Source organism: Ascaphus truei, chromosome 2 (assembly GCF_040206685.1).
Source record: "Ascaphus truei isolate aAscTru1 chromosome 2, aAscTru1.hap1, whole genome shotgun sequence".
Classification (NCBI taxonomy): Eukaryota; Metazoa; Chordata; class Amphibia; order Anura; family Ascaphidae; genus Ascaphus; species Ascaphus truei.
This window is the reverse complement of record NC_134484.1, coordinates 412,578,563-412,603,142: the sequence shown is the minus strand read 5'-3', so window position 1 is coordinate 412,603,142 and position 24,580 is coordinate 412,578,563. Positions and strand designations below refer to the sequence as shown.

Sequence of the window (24,580 nt, the reverse complement as noted above, 5' to 3'; positions counted from 1 at the left end):
ATCTCACATTGGCCCGTGTGGTCTAACCGGTCCCCATTACAAGGTCGTGTGTGGTGGTGCACCTGCAAGTAACAGGACTCCTGAGTCTCCCGCTTGGTGTTATAAGAGGATATCATGAGGACAGGTAGCTGAGGTAGTGGGTACGAGTCCAACTTACTTCACGTGCAGCGCCTCCACCTCATCAGGGTCTATGCTTCCGCAGGGAGATGGTCCTGGTGAGGAACTCCTTCTCGGTGGTGACAGCCACTGCAGAGTAATCTCACACTCACACAGTGGGGGTTTCTTTGAACAAGACATCTTTATTGTATGCTTGGATGTAGCAGACTGCCCCATGCAGCTGCCGGCTCTAGCCGCACATCTTTCCGTGCTGTCCCTTTGCCAGGTACGCCCTCCCGTATTGGAGTGGGATTCCCTTTCTCCTAGGGAGATCACTACTGCGCCAGGTCCCTGGACACAGTGTGGCTTAGACAGACTTGATTGGTCACTCTGCTACCCTAGTTACTGCACTAGGGTCACAAAGTATTCCTCCAATCCCTTATGCAGGAAGATACATTCTCCCAGATGCTTCTCTGCCAACCTTGCAACACTTTACAACAACTAACTGACAGTGTTGTGCCCTTTATACGTCAGGGGCAGTCGCATCTCTGATGTCACTATCCAGGGACTCAGAGCATACAGCCACTCCCTTCCTTACACAGGGCACCACACCAGGGTGTGAGGGAAAACCTCCATAACTACTGCTGGCAGGCCTGTACTTACCAGGACTTACTGCCAACAGGGAAGATGTATGCAGTCATTATTATGCATGGCTACATACTCCCCCTGGTTAATACCCACCGCCCCGGCTGGGACCTAAATTTGGTGTACCTTGCGCCAGTAAACACTGCAAAAGAACACACAAATTACATAGCAAACATCATTACATGAACATAATAATGCCAGCCCATCACACTCACTGACCAGCAGGGAGCGCTAAAGAAAACAACAGACCACTCTATTGGTTAATCAATAATAGTGCCGAGGGTCTGGCTTCTTCACCTCCCGCCCCGCGGCATCATGCACAGTCACGCTGTATTCTCGTGGTACCCCTCGCTCATTGCAATACACCACTTTGTGCATATACACACTGCGTCCTATCTTCCAGACCCGCATCAGTTGAGCTACCCTCTGCTCGGCCTGTATCCCTTTAATGGCTCCCCCTTTCTCTACGATATAGTACTGTATATCATTCTTAAGCCATCTCTCCCTATTCTCCTCTATCTCTCTCATTAGAGGTTCCGGGACATACGGGTAATCAAGCCCATGTGACTTCCTATATTTGGCCGCAATAGCCCGTTCAGCTCGGCACACCCTGGTCAAGCTACTTTGGCCAGCCGCCCCGGGCAACACCAATGACAGGGGCTCATGGGTCTCTACCGGGTCATCCAACCCTGCGGACCCCTTAGGGATAATAAGGCCTGCCTGGATACGATCCCACCTTACTCTTAGGGCCCTAAGGTATGCCTCATCGTCGAAGTCACCAACAGCCCACCATTGATCAACCACCCCCTCCCTCTCTAAGATAAAGCGGGTGCGGTCGAACCAGGATACATACCCCTCATACAATGGGGCCCACCATCTAGTCTCCTTCCGTTCTTCGGAGCTATGGTCTATAGATTCTTCTAGGGCCTCCTCATCAGGCCCTCCAGAAGATACCCCGGACGTACCCTCAGATCGCTCAACAACCCCTTTGTACGGTACGGTGTTTCTAACAGTAATACTCAGTACACTAGGGCAATTACTAGATACCGACACTTGTCGGGACATCCTCCCTCCTCCCTCCGACCCATCATCCGACGTTCCCAAGTCCAGGCTTCCAGTTCGATCATCAGAAGGACCCCGTGACTCCCCGGACAACCCTAAGCTGGAACTGGACCCAAACAAAATAGTGACGGGTACAGGGGCTTTAGCTAGGGCCTTGGGGCTAACCTTGGGTGTGGACGGGGTTTGGGGACGGGACCGAACAGTAGGCATTGACAGGGTTACGACCTGCTCTCCAGCGATACCTGCCTTAACGTCCTTGCAAAGTCCATTCTTGTCTCCATCAGCGGGGCTTCTGGTTCTGCAACTCGAACGCCCGTTCCCCCTGGTAGTAGGGGACCGTTTTCCGCTGCTCGACCACAGAGGCGCCACCATCTCCCACTCGATGCCGCTCTGGTCCTCCGGAACCACCTCCGCACACGCACGTGCTGCGACGCCATCTTGGGGTGGATCCCCAATCGGGATCTCTTCCTCCACGAGGACATTCGCCAACGCCCTTCTGCTGCGCAATCCAGTCTGGCTCTGGACTCGCTCCTCCGGCTCTTCCATCCCTTGTTTCTGCAACAGGCACGGTGTCTTAGTACCTCGCAGGATCGGGGTGGATCGACCTGCGTCCGATCCACTAGTCACCACGGCAGTGGGACTCCGGCGATCGGGTGGTCGCGGTACTGGAGACACTTGACTCCGTGTCTCCACACCACGAGGAATTTCATCCCTCCATGGCGTACCAATGGTATGACAGTCTCTTCTGATGACTGTCTTACTCGCCAGCCTTGCGCACTCCTCGTCCGAGGATTCTAGCCTGCAATTCGGCCGAGGCATCCCAGTAGGAGACCGGCGATGGGCTCCTCGGTGATCACCTCTCCGATGGCTGGATTTCTCTGTCGGAAGCACCAGAGCTGACTCCGTCTCCGCGGGACTTGCACTCTTATTCCAGAGGGCTCCCGGCTGCTCTTCTATCGGCATCGGAACATTCCCGGTCACTCCCACAGCTTGCACCGGTACGAACGTGGTCATGGGCCACATATACTGCAGTCCACAGTGGGGGCATCGGGCCTCGCTGCCCACGGCTCCGCCCGGCAGTCTGCACTGCAGGCAAAGACACGCCACAGTCTCCACATCCTCCACCCGGATTATCAGGAAGCCTCCTGGAGCCGAATAAGGGTGAGTGGATATCACCGGACCCTGGTCCACTTTGTCAGCAGCTTCAGCCATCTTTACCAACGGAGGCACTCGTCTCAGAGGTCTATATTGGTCAATGGCTCTTCGCAACTGAAAGGCATGGGCTGATGTAGCAACCCTTCCTCCCATCTTCTCTGTCGACATCCGGTGGAACCGCAAACCACTCCCCCTGGTTGAAACTAGGGGGATGTCTCGTAGACTTGTAGGCTGACCCAGCACAGGTGCGGAGTGAGTCATAGTCCATGAGGGCGCGGCTCCAGCTTTCGCGCCAAACTCCCCATCAGGGTGGAGTTTTCTCGTTGGCGCCAATCCTGGCCAACAATTAGCAAACTGCAAAGTTGCAAGACTTTCTGCAGCATGCCCACGCGGTGTCCCGGGAACGCGGGAACCGCCATCTTGGTAAGTATTGTCTTTTGTTTCCTTGAAGGCAGCGTCTGGCTGTTTGTTAATTGGGGTATAACAAAGTCCATTTCGTTCCTCCCATCGGATCACACTGTCATGCTCATTATTCTCAGGGGTATCATCCCGAGAACAAAAACATGATAAACACGGCGCAGCCACGGCTTTCACGCCATTCCACAACAAACTCACAAAAGTCTCTTCTGTAGCTTGTTCTTCGTCCACGCACAGTTCATATGCGTGTTCTATGAAAGCTGACAGGTGAATAGCACTGACCGCAATCCTGGACCTTCTGCTCTATGCAGATCCTCCATTCTTGTGGTTCTCTCTCCCTGCCATCCTGGACCTTCTGCTCTGTGCAGATCCTCCATTCTGACGGGTCTCTCTTGATCGTTGAACACCGATTTCCTGTACATGGAGCTCCACTCTGCGGGGCAGCTACCACATCCGTACAATAAACATGCCTTGTGCACCACCTTGTGTACCTAATGTAGATCTGACTCGTGTTTGCACTACCTCAGGCTAGGCTCACTCTTTCTGTGTCTACTGTAACACGTTCCTCCAGTCTGTGCTCCTTGGTAAGTGATCTGGAATGGAGACTAGAGTACTCTGGCTCTTCCATGCAGTACCTTGGGCGTCGACCTACTTTTGGCTAGCCTAGTGCGGACCCTTCCAGAATTCCTGCCCTAAGTTACCAGTTTACCCCTTCAGGCGTCCCCCGCTAGCGCTACCTCAAGGCGAATAGAACAGCAATAGCCCCCGGCTCCAGACTCACTAACCCCTCACGGATCCCAAGGCGTCTTTGCGGCATGCAGCTCCAGCATCTCCCTGACTACCCCTGGCTCCGTCCCACGCAGCACAAAGTGGCAGCAGACACTCTCTCTGTTTCCTATTGTGTGCCTAGCAAAAGCCTGTCCTGTTAACAGGTCTCTCAGCAGCGCCTCCAATTGTAACGGCTGGACCCCCCTTGTCTGACCCACCCAATCTCACATTGGCCCGTGTGGTCTAACCGGTCCCCATTACAAGGTCGTGTGTGGTGGTGCACCTGCAAGTAACAGGACTCCTGAGTCTCCCGCTTGGTGTTATAAGAGGATATCATCAGGACAGGTAGCTGAGGTAGTGGGTACGAGTCCAACTTACTTCACGTGCAGCGCCTCCACCTCATCAGGGTCTATGCTTCCGCAGGGAGATGGTCCTGGTGAGGAACTCCTTCTCGGTGGTGACTGCCACTGCAGAGTAATCTCACACTCACACAGTGGGGGTTTCTTTGAACAAGACATCTTTATTGTATGCTTGGATGTAGCAGACTGCCCCATGCAGCTGCCGGCTCTAGCCGCACATCTTTCCGTGCTGTCCCTTTGCCAGGTACGCCCTCCCGTATTGGAGTGGGATTCCCTTTCTCCTAGGGAGATCACTACTGCGCCAGGTCCCTGGACACAGTGTGGCTTAGACAGACTTGATTGGTCACTCTGCTACCCTAGTTACTGCACTAGGGTCACAAAAGTATTCCTCCAATCCCTTATGCAGGAAGATACATTCTCCCAGATGCTTCTCTGCCAACCTTGCAACACTTTACAACAACAACTAACTGACAGTGTTGTGCCCTTTATACGTCAGGGGCAGTCGCATCTCTGATGTCACTATCCAGGGACTCAGAGCATACAGCCACTCCCTTCCTTACACAGGGCACCACACCATGGTGTGAGGGAAAACCTCCATAACTACTGTTGGCAGGCCTGTACTTACCAGGACTTACTGCCAACAGGGAAGATGTATGCAGTCATTATTATGCATGGCTACATTTCTAAGTGGTTTTTTTTTGGGGGGGGGGGAGTGTTAAACACTACAAGCCCTCATCAATTACCTAAAACACGACGAGTATTCATGCCATGCAGATAATGACATTCTAAAGAAATGTGAAATTGTGCAGGCTCCTTCAGCATTGTTACATTTGTTTGTGTAGATTATTGTAAAAATTATTTGCATTAACCCAGCAACATGACTTGACCTCTCTTACACCCCCCCACCTCCCTTACCCCCCCCCCTTTGCTTTTATACCTCACACCCCCCCCCCCTCAGTTTTTACATCACCACTCTCACCGTTTTTACTTCACCCCCCTCCGTTTCTTACAACACCTCCCCCCTTCGTTTTTACACTCCCCCCCCCCCCTCCGTTATTACAGCCCCCCTTCTCCTGAAACGCAGAGTCCGCGAAGACAAGCCTAGTTCCTGCTGCAGTGCAGTGTGGCAGAGGTAAGCAGCCTGCTCCGCTCCCAGTCTCCCGCAAGTCGCGCTGCCTCCCCCAAAATGTGCCGCGCTATGTCACCCGGGTCGCACCAGCCCTGAGCATGGTGGGGGGGGGGACGTTTTTGTGGTTGGAGTGTGGATGAAGTGAGTGCAGGAAAAAAGTTAATCTTATGGGAACACTAAAGTTGGGAAGGAAGTAAAGAAAACAAGGATAAGCGAGCCCATTACAGTTAAATTAACAGTTTAATGGTATAAAAATACATTTTTAGTCAGCAAATTTGAACAAGCTGGTATTAAACTAAATTTGTGGTACCCTTTTTAAGGTACAAACGTGTGTTAAAGATAAAAATGCAGTGCTTGCATAAGACCAATGCCGTTTTCAGAGCGTTGATACGTGTTTTCGAAAAGGATTGATTGTATACAATATATAAAATATTGTGTTCCTTTGTTTTCAGCTTTTTGCTTGCATTACTGTACGCTTCCCACTCCTTGCTCATAAATCTGATTATCATTGAGGTAGAACAATTAATATAAACATTAACCCCCCTCCATAAAAGTTCCTGTTGCGAATGACAACTTTCAATGTATTATTGATATGATACGATGATATGATTTCAAGTACTCGTATAAATTTGTGTGAGCATCGTGACCTAGTAAATGTTTTTGTACTTGGTTCACATTGGCCGTAAGTGTGACAGCACTTTTTGAGTAATTAGAAACAGCTGGATAAATGTGTGTGAAAAAAAGGCACTTGTTTTAAAATTACATTGTAGTGTTTGATTGTACAGCTTGGTGTGTGTGTGTGTGTGTGTGTGTGTGTGTGTGTGTGTGTGTGTGTGTGTGTGTGTGTGTGTGTGTGTGTGTGTGTGTGTGTGTGTGTGTGTGTGTGTGTGTGTGTGTGTGTGTGTGTGTGTGTGTGTGTGTCTGGTGTGTGGTGTGTGTGTGTGTGTGTGTTAAATTGCCTATTCTAAATCTTTGTGATATTGCTTTGCATGCGGGTGAAAAACGAGCAGTAATGTTTGAAAAACAGGTTTTGCATCAATTGAATATTTGAACATCTTCATACACTAGGTGTCAGTGTTAACTTACCTGTTCCAGGTGTGCCGGTCTTACTTAATTTTTTTTCTTTCTAATGCTTCTGTTTTTGGCTTGTACATTATTGCATAACACATCATCGTTGTTTCTTAACCCTCTCCCCAGGGAGCTGAAGCAGGCCAGACTTGAGAAATACCCAGTGAATTACAAAGTACACCGCTATGCATTATTGTTTATTTGTAAAGCGCCAGCATATTCCGTAGCGCTGTACAATGGGGGTACCGAGATTTACATACGAACATGTAGGTTATATACGAATGTGTGGGTGGCTGGTTATCCACAAAACATGGTCTGGTTGGGGTGTCCAAGCTGAAGACCGGGGAACAAAATTACGTTTAATTTGAATGTGCATACATTACCAACAGACCAATACCTATTGTGTATTAAAAGGACAATATTTTAATTATTTGTGCAAAATACAAGACATAACAAAAAGGTTAATGTAAATCAGTGTTTGGGTGTAGACACACACACATATACAGGCATACCCCGGACACTCACTTTAAGTATACTCGCGAGTAAGGACATATCGCCCAATAGGCAAACGGCAGCTCACGCATGCGCCTGTCATTATGTCCTGAACAGCAATACCGGCTCCCTACCTGTACCAAACCTGTGCACAAGCGGGGAGACTATAGAGCCTGTTACAAATGCGTTATTTACATCAGTTATGCACGTATATGACGATTGCAGTACAGTACATGCATAGATAAGTGGAAAAAAGGTAGTGCTTCACTTTAAGTACATTTTTGCTTTACATACATGCTCTGGACCCATTGCATACGTTAATACATTGCATACGTTAATGCGGGGTATGCCTGTATACATACACCGTGTTCAGGCGAAAAGGGGCCGCATTAGTTTTACATTATATCTTATATATTTCTCGCTCAATCCCCATGTAAATGTGCACAATTCTAGGTATGTTATGTAACACTATACAAGAAGCACAATGTAGACAATCAACTGATAACTAAATTGATGTCACTGTATTATGTCAACAAGTACCAGATGCACTTCCGGAGGGTTCATGTTCATTAAACGTGAAATAAGAGCTTTCCCTCGTAGCTCATAAATGTGTTAAACTGGGTTAATCTAATCTGCAACACTAAGATTACTATAAAGTTTGCGTTCAAGGTGTGTGTTCTAAATGTCCTCCTCCTGCTGAAACGAACGCCCGAAGGCGAGAACGCCACTGTCTGAGTGCATAATCGATAACGCATGGATCCAGCTGCTCCCACTCCTAATGTTATGTTGCTTTATGAATTAGTTTTTTCAGTCCTAGCAACCATCCTTTATCAGGAAACATTTTGTGTAAGCGTTTTGGACCATAATTCTTGCTCTGTCTCAAGCACTTTATAACGAGCTTATCTTCTTCGCTAAACATAACCATTTTGTAACTATGCACTTGATGAGGTCATCATACTGTCTAAAGAATATTTATTAGATTATTACATTTAAAAATGATTTGATAATCTAATGTGACAAACCTATAATTGGTCGCTTTTTCATGAAAATTAGTGATTTTTCTGTAAGATAGGATGACAAATAAGAAGGGGTTCAGTTTTTTTTCTGAACACATGTATGTAAATATATGTATATGTAACGCTCTCTGCCCAGGTCCTAGGGAGTTTACATCGGATAGTCTATATATATTTGGCTTCCTCGGTGTATTACCTTATCAGGGTGTTGTGTACGTGCAGCTGGGTGGTGATGGAGGAAGGATGAGCGGCATAACTTTGTAGTTATGAACAAGATTGTGTTTATTTGCATGTTGTTAGAATCACAACTTGTCCAGATGCAATACTGGAGCCTTGGAACATTTGCAGAAGTTCCTTAGGCATACCAGATAGCTTATTCATCATGGAACATACTCTCCCAATACCTTGTGGGTCCCTGCTTGGGCTACCCCTTTATACCTGTATCTTTGGTCAAAGAGGCCTTTGGTTATATATCTTGCTCAGACCATCGTTTTGGTAGCGCTTCAGTGGTGAGATAGCAGAGTGTCTCCCTTTCTATTGGGCCCCAACTTATACTCCCCTGAGATGCTCACAGAGGGAGGGGGTCCAAGGATACAAATTTCTATTCTTCCATGAGTCCCAAGGCTACCAGTTGAAGTAACCCTTAGGGGACACAAGCCTCCCCGCTGGGAGCCTGTACTTCTGTTCCACATACTTCTAAGAAGCATGACTATAAGGACACTTCCCTATCTGAGAAAATAAGAACAAAGCTACCTACCTTGTGTTAACTATTTACAGTGCTATATACATCTGTGAAACCCCTCTGCTTCTCTCTTCCAGAGATCTAAGGGTGGAGCTCTTCTCCCCTCCTATTTATAGCCTCTGTTATGATAATATCAGGAGATATTAGGTATTTTAATCCATCTGGTGCTTCAGAGGTTAATGGACTACCATTTTGGTTTAAAGATACCATGTATTGGGTTGGATTTCAAAGGGAACTCAATTGACTTTGGATTTGAAAAGTACAAAGAGAGGATTTATGGTATGTTAACACCTTTTGCAGGCCTAGTGGTAAAAACTGATATGATCTCGAGATAAGGACATATGTTCTGCTAGAGATGAGTTCCTGACATAAACAAAAGGTTTTTCAAAGTGTTCTCTGGAAGGGGTTTATAGATGGCCAGGGGGCGTGGCTAAAAGTATTAAACCAAATTGTGTCTTTATTAAAAATGAGAATAACATGTGTTATCATCTCCTCTGTATAATAAGAGTTATACATCTGTAATTTTGTCACAGAGAGGGAGGTACTGACACCAGACACCACATGGTGAACAGATAATAAGGGACATATATTAATTTGTCGCTCGGGTTTAGGGGTAAGACGGTGATGTTTAGTCTTGTCACGTCTGCCATGAGCGCCTGAATGTCTTGATGTATTAGTTAATGAAAGTTATGAACGCGTACAGTTACTGAGGGTTTAGTTTAAACGTCATTTGGTAGGAGGTTTTGTACTCTGTCGTAAAATTGTCAATCTCATAGCTGATTTATGACAAGGGCAGGGTTTATGTTTCAATGGGAAAGAATACTACATAAGAGAGCAAGGTTTTATGAATAATCAGATTTTAACAGAGGTATGTTTGGACCAAACATGTGAGTCTCACTTCCATACCAGTGACCTATTTAGGAGAAAACTTATGACATATGGTAATGTGTAGAGTTTTCTTTTATGTTTTATATTTTTTATTTTGATAAACTGTGCTGCATTTATTGTAATTGTATGTTCTTGTAATCCTTTTTCTGTAATCTAAGCACCGTATTTTTATATATTTTTTAACATTTAATAAGTAATGCTTTGGGCTCTGAATAAACTGTTGCACGCTCTGGAGAGTATTTACATTTTCGGACACATTTTGCTGCAACAGATTTTTTTGCGTTAAGTGCATAGTGTTTTTTGTCTATTATAAACAGGGACTTGAGACCCTAGCAAATATTAATTTGACATCTTTTATTTGCATGACTATATCGGGTGGTGGTGACGTTTAGGCCACGCTTATAGTGCAGGCGTCGCGGCAAAACAAATGTATTGCCACCGTCACATGAGCTTATAGTAAGCGCGGCGCGATGGCTTGGTCGCGATCGCTGGAAGTCAAGTCAATTTGATTTTTCCAGCAACCGCAGCGTGACGTCGCATCGCTGTCGCCGGCGGCGGCACTATAAGCGCAGCCTTAGATATGATTGCAATTGAGTAAGGGGTTAATATTAACTCATTGGAGGTACCTTTTCGGAGGAGAGAGGTGAGTTGGCTAGAGTAGCCATGTGTATTAATTCTGATTGCATATCTAAGTCACGTGCTCACTTGTATGCTGTTCGTGACAGTTGGTATATTGGGACAGATTTAGGGGAGATGTTCCCTCATTTGGGGAACCTTTGCGGAGGTGAAAAGTGGGTCCGCTTGCGAGCGGAGTATTAACCCTTGTCTCATATGCAGGTCACGTGCTCTCAGAGAGAGGCTATCACGTACTCCCTATCTGCAGTCAGAAAAGGGGCAGAGCTTAATCCCTGTTGAGTCATCCTAGACCAGTGTTTCCCAACTCCGGTCCTCAGGGAACCCCAACAGGTCAGGTCTTAAGGATATCCCTGCTCTAGCACAGGTGGCTCAGTCAAAATGACTGAGCCGCTGATTGACCACCTGTGCTGGAGGAGGGATATCCTTAAGACCTGACCTGTGGGGGTTCCCTGAGGACTGGAGTTGGGAAACACTGCCTTAGACCAAGTGTCCAACTCTGCATGTTCTAGAAACCAGGTGTAACCAGGCCCCTGCCTGGTTACTTCGCAAAATACTGTTATATGGGGCATTACTCGTTAACTCAAATTACCAAGTTAACACCTAAAGTCCCTTGTAACCCCTGAAAGCCATAAAGTAACCCAAGAGGGGGGGGGGGGGTTTGGGGTGTTAGATATATGTAAGGGATTGCATCTTTTTATTTTTTTCTTTGTGTTCAGGATATTCATGTTTTAGGTATATTTGGGTATAAGGAAACTGTTTGTTCTTGCAGAAAGTGGAGTACCTGCTGAAGTTATTGCTGCTGTTGATGTGAACACTACTGCTAATGAAGTCTATAAATACAATTTTCCCAAAACACCACTATGGCCTAAGACAATTGAGGTGAGTCACTATTTCTGAAGTCCGTGAACCTGGAAATAATTCTATTAAATGTTAACATGTATTGCTCATGATATTAGCCTGACCTTCCAATTAAGTATGTATACAATGAGATGAAATGAAATAACCGGGCAGCATTCCCATGTTTAGCTTGACCTTTATTAAACATTTACTTGGCTCTTTTTTCGAAAAAGTTAATTTTCAAGCTATTGTAACAGAATGTTTTTGGAATACTAATCATCTATAGACATCCTTATTTTGCAAATTTAGTTGTGACATTAAAATTCACATGCAGGAGAAGTGTTTGTTATAAATGTGCATACAAGATAGCTTATTCATCATGGTACATTGTACGTACTTCAATGTGTGGGCTCATAGCTTATTCACAGATCTGAACTGTAATATGTAGGCTTGGACTGCTGCATTGTGCACATGACAGAAATGGCTACATACTGTTGGTACTTAATTGACTTTAGTACAATTCCACACACTATTTCAAGCTACATACTGTATTTTGTTGTATTCTTTTGTTTATTATTTCCTTGTAAAATTATCTATACTAATAGACCATTGTTTTCTGAAAGTTGGTTACTTATTATTTAACTTGCTGTGTGTTTTTTTTATTGTAACAATTTTTAAGATGTCAAATGTAATCCTGGCTCCTTACTAGTCTTTCTTATTGTGCTGGGGGTTTTTTTGGTGGGGGAAAGAAATGGTATTCTGGGCCCATTGGTATACTATTATTATCTTTATTTATAAAGCACCAACCTATTCTGCAGCGGAGGTACAGAGTGACATCAATGATATAAACTGAATGCCATACAAATAAGGGCAAACGGATACAGAATATAATGAGGGCCCTGCTCGTGAGAGCGTACACTGTAGAGGGAATAAGAAGCAATGTTGAAGCACAAAGTAAAGTGGCTGCTCATTGTGGGATGGAGTATGATCCAGCCGCACAGCTGGGCCCATTAATGTTTGGGGTGTTAGATAGCGTGGAGTGTGGTTACAAGTAAATCATGTCTCTGCACTGTCAGTTCCGGTTTGCTGTTGATGTAATATTTGGCTAATGCAAGCAGCATTCCTTAACTTTGCAAATGCATTTTTTAAATGACATTTAAAAGAGAAATATTAAACCTGTTCTTGGACCTGGTAGTACAATGGTAATTGGAACAAAGGACCATACTGTATTTACTAAGCAGCACAATTCTGTAAGACACTTTGTGGTACTGGAGATCAATCCATGGTCCATTCACCTAGTGTCTTTCAGCGCAGGAATGTATTTCATAGCTTGGAACCGCTTCGTACAGTAATTATGTCTCAAAGAAACAAGAGCTTCATGCCTTTGAGATAGCTTGGTATATAGCATTTCTATATATGTGATGAAATGGTGAAAAAAAAATCTTCATATACTTTTTAATTTCCTCTTTTTTAGTGGTATTAATTTGGTGTGTGTGTATGTATGTAACATGGTTAGTCTACTCTGCCTTTCTCTTCTCCCTGTCACATAAGTCCTTAGCAGTCTAGGCTGTGACAGGCCATCCTGTGGGATTTTGACCCCCCTCATTCTCCTCTCTGAGTGACAGAAGTGTGGTGGTGACTCATGGCCTGTATGTAGCCTCAGAGAGGCAGTGCTAAATTTAGTGAGTCTGTTCCCCTCCTTCCTGAGGAGTGGGAGTGAGTGCCTCTCCTCCCCGCTGAGAGTGAGACAGGCCAGTTAGCCCTCAGGCTGACTGGCCATACAAGATCTTAATGCTCCAGACTCAAAGATCAAGCACCATCCAGAGGCCTGGAATTCTCTGAGACCTATGCATCCGCTGTATGTACTATATAAGAACTGCAATGACTGCTAAATAAACCCCCTTCTGTTCTACCTACCCCTGCCTGAGTTTCCAGTCTGTTGGGCAGGGTGCATATGATTGCTTCAGTGGGGACTGCCTCCAGAAACCTTGGAGTCCACTGAAGCTGGAGAACACCTGAAATAATTTCAGAGGTCATCAAAAACCTGTTCTGGTCCCGTTCCCATCGCAGACAGCTCAGCTCTCCTGGACCCTCACAGGTATGCCGCACCACCGACATTTGTAGCTGGAGCAGTATCTCCCAGAGGGTCCCTATGCGTTTCGTCAACACGTGACTTCATCGAAGTCACGTGTTGATGAAACGCGTAGGGACCCGCATGATACAGACGATTTACATCATCATGCTCGTGGATGCCAACGAGCCTACGATCAGCTGTATACTGCTGTGTGTATCGTAAGACTGAAATCTGACAGAGTCTACTATTGCTACTAAAGCTGCATTGAATTTTCAGGACATATCCCTATTGATAAAATTGGAGGACTGATACCTGTTGCGACTCTCTACAGATGAGTAACAACTAGAGATATACTCTCTCTAACACGCTTATGTTCTAGCTCCGTTTGTGAGTGTGCTACCCTTTCAACTTTTCATTTTTGGCATGAAACATTTTACAGTTTCACACTATGGGGCACGCACTTCTCATATATATATTCGATGAAGTATCTATGCATCCTGACAGAGTACACCATGGTGAAACAATGGAAAATAAAAGTAAAAACCGTAAAAAGTAATAACAGTATGTGTGTGTGTGTGTGTGTGTGTGTGTGTGTGTGTGTGTATATATATATATATATATACACACACACACACACACACATACTGTTATTACTTTTTACGGTTTTTACTTTTATTTTCCATTGTTTCACCATGGTGTACTCTGTCAGGATGCATAGATACTGGAGCAGTATAAGAGATTTTTTTTGTGTGTGAGAGACTGTCCAGTTGTGATATTTTTTTGTTATCACTAGATTATTTATTTTTTCCTAGTTGGATTTAGGGTAGTCCTTATTCCGAATTATTTGAGCTGCTTTATTTATGAATTTATTTGTGGGAGATTATATGGAGGTGAAGTTTATTTTTCTTGTGTTTTTTATGATTGTCTCTATGATGTAATAAATTATATATGTATTTTGGGTTATACCTGAGTGCTTATTTGTTGTCTTTTCGCTTAGTACAGTATCTATTATTACCCATTGGCACCACCAGTGGCATTAGTATTTAGCCCCACATTACTGGTTTATGGTGCTTTTATTCATTTTATACATTTATTTTGAGTGGTATCATCTCTTTTTGGTATATGTAAAGCTTTATTAATCCATTGTTCGATCCCCATGGAATACACATCAGACACTCGGCAATGGGAAAACCAGGATACGTGTCAGAGATCTAGTCAGACAGTTCTCTGCTTACATATGAACCTCCTAGAATCATGGTACAGTATCTGACAGGATGAAAGGTTCAGCTAGGAGCCACTGTCTGACCTGGTCAAGGAACTACACAAATTAACACCAGATTTTTTTTACTTTCCTTATGTGAAAAGGCACTCAAATGATTTTCTGTACCTTTTTTCTTATTGCATACCATTTAACGTGCATTTTCACTAGTCAATAAAACCATTATTTTCCAAGAGTGGAAATTGCAGCTAATATTTTACCATCCCTAAAAAATGTCACTTGTGAGCACATTCACATGTCTCAAACAGGTCTGCAACCCTGCTTTTCCCCATTATCTCTTAGCATACAGTTCTTCTCCTGCAGCCAGGGATTCTGGGTAATGGCATGCAAATGAGCACACAGTGTCACCTTTTATTTCTTATCCATTTTAACATGGAACCCTGTGAGCTTGTGCCTGCCACATTACACAGCTTTTCAGCGTCCCTAATAAAAATCAAAATTGGACAATTTGTTATCTAGAGGGTGCCGTGACATGAAAAGAAATTGAATGATCACTGAAGACGTTCTGGGAAAAGAATTGTTAAAAAATTAGGTGAGCAAATCAACCGTTTCTCTGCATCTGGATACCCTTTTCCATTAAATATACTAAATATAGATAATATCAAGATTGCGATCTGTCCCTTCCTGCTAGCACTGAAGGATTTAAAACAAAAATGTTACTCACTGTTTCCCATTTCCTTTCCTTCATGTTCATTGTCATTTATTTCTACATCTCTGCAAAATGTTTATGGGGCTCATTAAAGATGGCTCCCATTGGAAATATTTTCTGAGCACTGATTTGTGTGCCCTGCTTTCAATGCTGCAATATTGGAATGGCTTGGGTATTTGTGTTTAGGCTATTTAGTAGATCATTGCATGTGTTCTGATATGTGATGTGGTGACATTTGTTCCAGGGCGTTTGCCCTCCAATTTGAAAAGTAAATAAACATTCGTTGAACTGTAAAACAGGTGTTAATGCAGAGATCATTGAGATGTGATTTCATACTATTGCATCTCTTGTATGCCAGCACTATAAATTGAATTTCTTATGTATTATTTAATTAATTGGTATGTTCATTCATAGCGGGGAAACACATTTCTATAAGGCGAAGGTTGGGCACTGACTGTAAACAATAACACTGGGAAATGAACCAGGCTCCCCTGCTTCTAACTCAGTGTCCGCTCCTTGTGACCTTGTGCAAGTCACTTTATCTTTTTGTGCCTCAGGCAGCAAAATCGACTGTGTCTGTAACAATCTTATGTGCTGCGTACCGTGCGCAGTAATCGTGAAGTGCTCTGCGTCCCATTGGGAGAAAAGCGCCACATGAAATGATGATATTATTATTAGTCGTTTATTTTGTTTGTCCTCGGATCTGCATTTAGCCTGACACAACTGGTTTGTGTTTTACCCATGACTCAATGTGTGTGTGTGCTATGTGTGTACCAATATGCCATCATTTTGAATGTTAAATTACAGTCCCACTTCTAAACGTATCTGGGAGATGCAGTGAAGACCGAACGCTCAGGCACGTGAGAGACTGTAATGTTTGCTTCATAATCTATACTTTGTTGAACATCTCATATTTTGAAGTTGGTCTGAAACTTGAATGAAAAGCATAGCTGCATATGAAAGAATGTGTAATGCATTCTGTATTTGCTATTCAATGTTTAAGAGCTCAAATGTAAGTGTATAGAATGCCGCAGCAATTGCAATGTTGCAGAGATTACAGCTAACATGTCAACCATGTGTAACGGGTTTCCCCCCCCCCCCCAATCTCACATTGGCCCGGGTGGTCTAACCAGTCCCCATTACGTGTTCGTGTCTGGTGGTGCACCTGTAGGCAACAGGGCTCCTGAGTCTCCCGCTTGATGGTATTAGGGGATGTCATCCAGACAGGCAGCTGAGGTAGTTTGTGCGAGTCCTACCTATATCCAGTGCAGCGCCTCCACCTCATCAGGATCTGTGCTTCCGCAGGGAGATGGTCCTGGTGAGGAACTCCTTCTTGGTGGTGCCATCCACTGCTGAGTAACTTCACACTCACACAGTGGAGGTATATTCGAACAGGGCATCTTTATTGGCATGGTGATGTGGGCCAGCTGCCCCTCACAGATAACAGCTCAGCCACTCATCTCTTTGTAGCACTCCCTTAGGAAGGTCCCTTCTCTAATAGAGCTGCTTTCCACCTATCCTCTCAGAGAGATTCCCCAGCTTCTCTGTCTGCTGTAAGCTCCTCTCTCTACTTCTGCATCTCTCTCTTGAGCTGCTCTGTCTCTGTCAGCTCCTCTAACTCTGCTGCGTCTGCTCACTGACTCACAGATAGCATGAGACACTGCAACACTGTTGCAGACCTTCACGTGCCTCTCACTGAACAGAGGCAGCACAACACCAGGAAACTGAACTCCTAACTTTAGGCAGTGCTGTGTCTTATATCACCCCCCGGAGAACAAACATGCTCTGTACCACTAAGTGGGAACACACTGCATGCTGTCACTTCCTTTGGGGACATATGACACCTCACCAGGGTGTGAGGGCAAACCTCATGATTGTTGCTGGCAATCCTGCATACTTACCAGGTTTACTGCCAGCATGAGAAAGAGATATGTACACCAATCTTAGAATTGGCTACATTCTCCCCCTGGTGGAATCCCAACGTCCTCGCTTGGGACCTAAATTTGCAGAACCTTCCTTCAGGTAGCACTGCAAAACATAACAACACATTATTACAGTACATATCTTTTCTCATAACCATAATAACAGACACATCCTAACGTAGATGTGTAACAACCAGAATTACCCCCTGCTGTAGTATCCATTACTGGTACCCCTATACCCTCTTAAGGTGGCTTACGTACAGCATGGTCCACTGGGCTTAGAGCATCAATGCTGTAACACTCTAGGTGACATACTGGACACCCACAATCAGCCCAAAATTCTGGCATGGATGCTAATGGACCGAAAGGATCATGCCCATACACCTCCCTAAGGCATCTCCTGGAGATGTAGCATATCCCCTCTTGACTACACCACGTCTCATCTAACCCGCCAGGATCCCAATTTTCTGCATCAAGGGTACCCATTTCGAACGTAAGTTCGCCCTCTCTGGAATGGTGAAAATTACGTACCCAATTTTGGCGATCCCTAATAACTCTTTCTGACAGTGAGGGCACATAGGGGGCTCCCCGGGCAATAGGCACCATATGAGCAACATTACCCAAATCCCCACATGAAACTCCCAAAGTTCCTGGAGACCCAAAATTTGACCCAATGCTCTTAGATTCACACCCCACCATAACAGTACGATTGTCATCATCAGTGCAGTATAACATTCTTTGCATAGCCATTTTCCTCCCCGGTCCCTCATCAGAGGTAAAACAGTCACCCCAGTCCAGATTTTCCCCAGTCCATTCTTCAAAAGTGGCTCGGGACTCCCCAGACAACCCTTGGCTAGACTGGGACCCGTAGGAAAAAGTGACAGGGGCAGGGATTTTAACTATGGCCGGGGGTTGGGCATAGGGAAACACTGCCGGCATACGCGGGGCTACGACCCGCAACTTCTCGCTACCTTGCCCAGTACCATCGGACTGGCACTCCGGTTCACTCGCCTCCTTACTCCCAGGCTTCCGCAGGGCCTGCTGGCTCTTCTCGGACCCAGGCAACCTGGTACAGCTGCTTGGCCGAGAGGACACGGCCATCTCGCTGGACTCGCCGCCATCTTGCGTTGGGTTCCCAACTGGAACCTCTTCCTCCAGAACGACATCCGCCGCCGGAAGTGATGGTTCTGCTCTCCGCTCCGCTCGGGCCTGGGCTAGGCCTTTCTCCGCCGTTGCCACCACCGGCGCCTGGGGAGGGTAAGGATGTATCTCACCGCTCCTTTGGCTCGGGATGGGTACCTCTCCACCGTCTGTTCCATCAGTCACCATGGCCGTGGGACTCCGCCTCTCAGGTTGTTTCTGTACCGGCGACACGTGACTCCGCTCTGCCGCGACACAGGTAAGTGCCGGTTCTTTCACAGCACCTCTGTAGTGGTCCGCCGGTAGGCACATCACCACCGACGAGACTTCCACCTCTTCCTCAGAGAATATCACTATCGGATCCTCCGCAAGGGAGTCACCGGGGTCTTCTGCGATACAACCAGTGGTTGTTGGTACGAAGCTGGCGTGCTCCGGTACCTCCACTGCGGTCGCGCTCTTCTCCGCCGATGGTTCTTTCTGTTCCGTAGCCTGCAGCAGCACAGGCTCTAGGAACTGTGCCCCACAGCAGGCACACTTGGGACCCCAGGTCGGTGTGCCACCTGGGAATTCACACTGGTTACAAACACATCTTATGCACCCCTCTCCATCCACCAAGGCCACCCGGTATTCTATGCGTAACCTAAAATGGTTAAAGTCCATACCACCAGTCAGGTTCAAATTCTTTTGTAGACACGGGCACACAAGAAAGGATATTTTCCCCCCTTTGGATCGCCAGGCTCCATACAATTGCGGGTGTGCTTCTCTGCATTCTGTACTGTCTTTAGTGTGAACAGCGGTTGCTGATTGCTGTTCACTGTACTTACTCCCCCTGGTGGAATTTAAAAGAGGGGCATGCTCTACAAGGGAGTGGTTCTGGCTCTGCGCTGAGTCACTCACATCACCGGGGAGGGGCTCTGAGTCCGTCACAGTCCCTGAGGGCGCGGCCACAGCTTTCGCGCCATACCTCCCCGCAGGGTGGGGTTTTTCTTTTGGCACCAATCCCGGCCAACTTTCTGCAATTTTAGCATTTGCAGCATTTTCTGCAACTGGCCCACGCGGTCTCCCAGGGAAGCGGGAAGCGCCATTTTGGATCGCTCTGCAATCCATATTCGCAGTTGAAGGGAACACACTGCATGCTGTCACTTCCTTTGGGGACATATGACACCTCACCAGGGTGTGAGGGCAAACCTCATGATTGTTGCTGGCAATCCTGCATACTTACCAGGTTTACTGCCAGCATGAGAAAGAGATATGTACACCAATCTTAGAATAGGCTATATTCTCCCCCTGGTGGAATCCCAACGTCCTCGCTTGGGACCTAAATTTGCAGAACCTTCCTTCAGGTAGCACTGCAAAACATAACAACACATTATTACAGTACATATCTTTTCTCATAACCATAATAACAGACACATCCTAACGTAGATGTGTAACAACCAGAATTACCCCCTGCTGTAGTATCCATTACTGGTACCCCTATACCCTCTTAAGGTGGCTTACGTACAGCATGGTCCACTGGGCTTAGAGCATCAATGCTGTAACACTCTAGGTGACATACTGGACACCCACAATCAGCCCAAAATTCTGGCATGGATGCTAATGGACCGAAAGGATCATGCCCATACACCTCCCTAAGGCATCTCCTGGAGATGTAGCATATCCCCTCTTGACTACACCACGTCTCATCTAACCCGCCAGGATCCCAATTTTCTGCATCAAGGGTACCCATTTCGAACGTAAGTTCGCCCTCTCTGGAATGGTGAAAATTACGTACCCAATTTTGGCGATCCCTAATAACTCTTTCTGACAGTGAGGGCACATAGGGGGCTCCCCGGGCAATAGGCACCATATGAGCAACATTACCCAAATCCCCACATGAAACTCCCAAAGTTCCTGGAGACCCAAAATTTGACCCAATGCTCTTAGATTCACACCCCACCATAACAGTACGATTGTCATCATCAGTGCAGTATAACATTCTTTGCATAGCCATTTTCCTCCCCGGTCCCTCATCAGAGGTAAAACAGTCACCCCAGTCCAGATTTTCCCCAGTCCATTCTTCAAAAGTGGCTCGGGACTCCCCAGACAACCCTTGGCTAGACTGGGACCCGTAGGAAAAAGTGACAGGGGCAGGGATTTTAACTATGGCCGGGGGTTGGGCATAGGGAAACACTGCCGGCATACGCGGGGCTACGACCCGCAACTTCTCGCTACCTTGCCCAGTACCATCGGACTGGCACTCCGGTTCACTCGCCTCCTTACTCCCAGGCTTCCGCAGGGCCTGCTGGCTCTTCTCGGACCCAGGCAACCTGGTACAGCTGCTTGGCCGAGAGGACACGGCCATCTCGCTGGACTCGCCGCCATCTTGCGTTGGGTTCCCAACTGGAACCTCTTCCTCCAGAACGACATCCGCCGCCGGAAGTGATGGTTCTGCTCTCCGCTCCGCTCGGGCCTGGGCTAGGCCTTTCTCCGCCGTTGCCACCACCGGCGCCTGGGGAGGGTAAGGATGTATCTCACCGCTCCTTTGGCTCGGGATGGGTACCTCTCCACCGTCTGTTCCATCAGTCACCATGGCCGTGGGACTCCGCCTCTCAGGTTGTTTCTGTACCGGCGACACGTGACTCCGCTCTGCCGCGACACAGGTAAGTGCCGGTTCTTTCACAGCACCTCTGTAGTGGTCCGCCGGTAGGCACATCACCACCGACGAGACTTCCACCTCTTCCTCAGAGAATATCACTATCGGATCCTCCGCAAGGGAGTCACCGGGGTCTTCTGCGATACAACCAGTGGTTGTTGGTACGAAGCTGGCGTGCTCCGGTACCTCCACTGCGGTCGCGCTCTTCTCCGCCGATGGTTCTTTCTGTTCCGTAGCCTGCAGCAGCACAGGCTCTAGGAACTGTGCCCCACAGCAGGCACACTTGGGACCCCAGGTCGGTGTGCCACCTGGGAATTCACACTGGTTACAAACACATCTTATGCACCCCTCTCCATCCACCAAGGCCACCCGGTATTCTATGCGTAACCTAAAATGGTTAAAGTCCATACCACCAGTCAGGTTCAAATTCTTTTGTAGACACGGGCACACAAGAAAGGATATTTTCCCCCCTTTGGATCGCCAGGCTCCATACAATTGCGGGTGTGCTTCTCTGCATTCTGTACTGTCTTTAGTGTGAACAGCGGTTGCTGATTGCTGTTCACTGTACTTACTCCCCCTGGTGGAATTTAAAAGAGGGGCATGCTCTACAAGGGAGTGGTTCTGGCTCTGCGCTGAGTCACTCACATCACCGGGAGGGGCTCTGAGTCCGTCACAGTCCCTGAGGGCGCGGCCACAGCTTTCGCGCCATACCTCCCCGCAGGGTGGGGTTTTTCTTTTGGCACCAATCCCGGCCAACTTTCTGCAATTTTAGCATTTGCAGCATTTTCTGCAACTGGCCCACGCGGTCTCCCAGGGAAGCGGGAAGCGCCATTTTGGATCGCTCTGCAATCCATATTCGCAGCAGTTGCAACTTCATGTTTCTCTATCTCATCCACTAGCTTCTTCCAGGAAAGGGGGTCACCCCGTATCCAGGAGCACCTCATCCTGACTACAATAGGATGGTCAGGTATCGCTCCTCTCAGAAATTGATCACAACAGTACACATTCATCTCAGTGGCCGTAATACGATCCCTTTTCCGAATTTCCCATAAGACTGTTATAATGCGCAGGAGGAAATCAGATAGCTCCTCTCCGTCTTTCTGACGAAGACTGTAGTATCGCTTCATCACTTGTCCTATGTGCTCTTCACACCCAACGGACTGATTGAGCATTACTACTGACTCCAACGCCGTCGCCATTTTGGTTGCTGTGTTTGTTCTGATTGTACATGGAGCTCCTCTCTGCGGGGCAGCTGCCATACCGATACAACAAACATGCCTTGTGCACCACCTTGTGTACCTAATGTAGATCTGACTCGTGTTTGCACTACCTCAGGCTAGGCTCACTCTTTCTGTGTCTGCTGTATCTCCTTCCTCCCAGTCTGTGCTCCCTTCGGTAAGTGATCTGGAATGGACTAGAGTACTCTTCCATGCAGTACTTGGGTGTCTACCTACTGTTGGCTAACCTAGTGCAGATCCTTTCCAGAATTCCTGACCATGTTAACAGGCTATCCCTTCAGGCATCCTACCCCTAGCGCTACCTCAAGGTGACTAGGACAGCTATAGCCCCTCTCCAGACCCACTAACTCCTCTCAGGTTTCCAGGTTGTCCCTGCGGCTCCATCCCAACACAGCACAAAGTGGCAGCATACACTCTCCCTGTTTCCTAGTGTGCCTAGCAAAAGCCTGTCCTGTTGACAGGTCTCTCAGCAGTGCCTCCAATTGTAACGGGTTCCCCCCCCCCCCAATCTCACATTGGCCCGGGTGGTCTAACCAGTCCCCATTACGTGTTCATGTCTGGTGGTGCACCTGTAGGCAACAGGGCTCCTGAGTCTCCCGCTTGATGGTATTAGGGGATGTCATCCAGACAGGCAGCTGAGGTAGTGTGTGCGAGTCCTACCTATATCCAGTGCAGCGCCTCCACCTCATCAGGATCTGTGCTTCCGCAGGGAGATGGTCCTGGTGAGGAACTCCTTCTTGGTGGTGCCATCCACTGCTGAGTAACTGCACACTCACACAGTGGAGGTATATTCGAACAGGGCATCTTTATTGGCATGGTGATGTGGGCCAGCTGCCCCTCACAGATAACAGCTCAGCCACTCATCTCTTTGTAGCACTCCCTTAGGAAGGTCCCTTCTCTAATAGAGCTGCTTTCCACCTATCCGCTCAGAGAGATTCCCCAGCTTCTCTGTCTGCTGTAAGCTCCTAACTCTACTTCTGCATCTCTCTCTTGAGCTGCTCTGTCTCTGTCAGCTCCTCTAACTCTGCTGCGTCTGCTCACTGACTCACAGATAGCATGAGACACTGCAACACTGTTGCAGACCTTCACGTGCCTCTCACTGAACAGAGGCAGCACAACACCAGGAAACTGAACTCCTAACTTTAGGCAGTGCTGTGTCTTATATCACCCCCCGGAGAACAAACATGCTCTGTACCACTAAGTGGGAACACACTGCATGCTGTCACTTCCTTTGGGGACATATGACACCTCACCAGGGTGTGAGGGCAAACCTCATGATTGTTGCTGGCAATCCTGCATACTTACCAGGTTTACTGCCAGCATGAGAAAGAGATATGTACACCAATCTTAGACTTGGCTACACATGTTTTAGATGATTGATGAAGAACATTTCTCTTGATAGATCAACAGCTGTTTTATTCACCAGTATTAAAGGAAACATTGATATATAGTTTGATGACAATGTAATTAACAGTGTCTCTTTAGTACAAAGGTTACATGATATCAGCACTTTAGTAACTTACTGCAGTTATTGGTTTAAACTCATGTCAACATGACACTGGCAGAATATAGAAAAGGCTTATTAACCATTTAATTTTATATGTAACTTATTATATCAGTATATGTGTTCCTATTCTGATGAGATACTGGGGCAAACAAACATCAGATAAATAAAAGGAAAAATCTTTTTTGCAATTAAATTGATGGTGGCATTTTATTGACTTTTTCTTAAAAGAAATGACAAAACAAAGTGACATTGTGCATCTTTCAACCTCAGTGTACTGTATCAAAGCACGTGTTTCAGTGACACACCTTACATTTGGAAAAGTTTCAATAGAACGAGTTAAGGACTAATCAAGGGACAGATTCTAACAGGACACATCAGACTGCCTCGAAGGGCCAAATTCAATATCGTCATATTGTCCTAAGCTGCCAACCTGGCTGTTTTTGGAATAAAATATCTATTGAAGTCCAAAGTGATTTGGGGTGGGGGGGGGGGGGGGGCAAGGGGAGGGACGAGAAAAAAAATAATCTCCTAAATCTGTAAGGATTTCCATTAAAAAAAAAAAAATGTGCCGGAAGTGAGGGGCTGAAGGAGCAGCTCAGTGAGTAAAGGTGCTGATTTATAACAATAACACTGCGTTTCAAGCAGAGGAGCCTGGCTCAAATCCAAGCGTCGGCTCCTTGTGACCTTGGCCAAGTCACTTTATCTCCCTGTGCATACGGCATCAAAAACATAGATTGTAAATTCATCTGGGCAGGGACTGTGTCTGTAACAATCCTATGTGCTGCGTACCGCGCACTATACTGTAATTGTGACGCGCTTTCACTCCCAT

At 46.6% G+C, this 24,580-nt stretch overlaps 1 protein-coding gene across 3 annotated transcripts in view; it reads left to right on the top strand.

Moving 5' to 3' along the window:
- TRDMT1 (tRNA aspartic acid methyltransferase 1) overlaps positions 1-24,580 on the top strand; it is a 66,930-nt gene that overhangs the window by 15,784 nt on the left and 26,566 nt on the right. For 2 of the 3 annotated variants that reach the window (XM_075587496.1, XM_075587497.1), the window contains exon 2: positions 11,240-11,349. In XM_075587496.1, the coding sequence (XP_075443611.1) occupies positions 11,240-11,349 (110 nt within the window). Of the gene's footprint in view, positions 1-5,606; positions 5,635-11,239; positions 11,350-24,580 lie in introns of those variants that run through there. The other variant, XM_075587499.1, reaches the window with a different exon arrangement.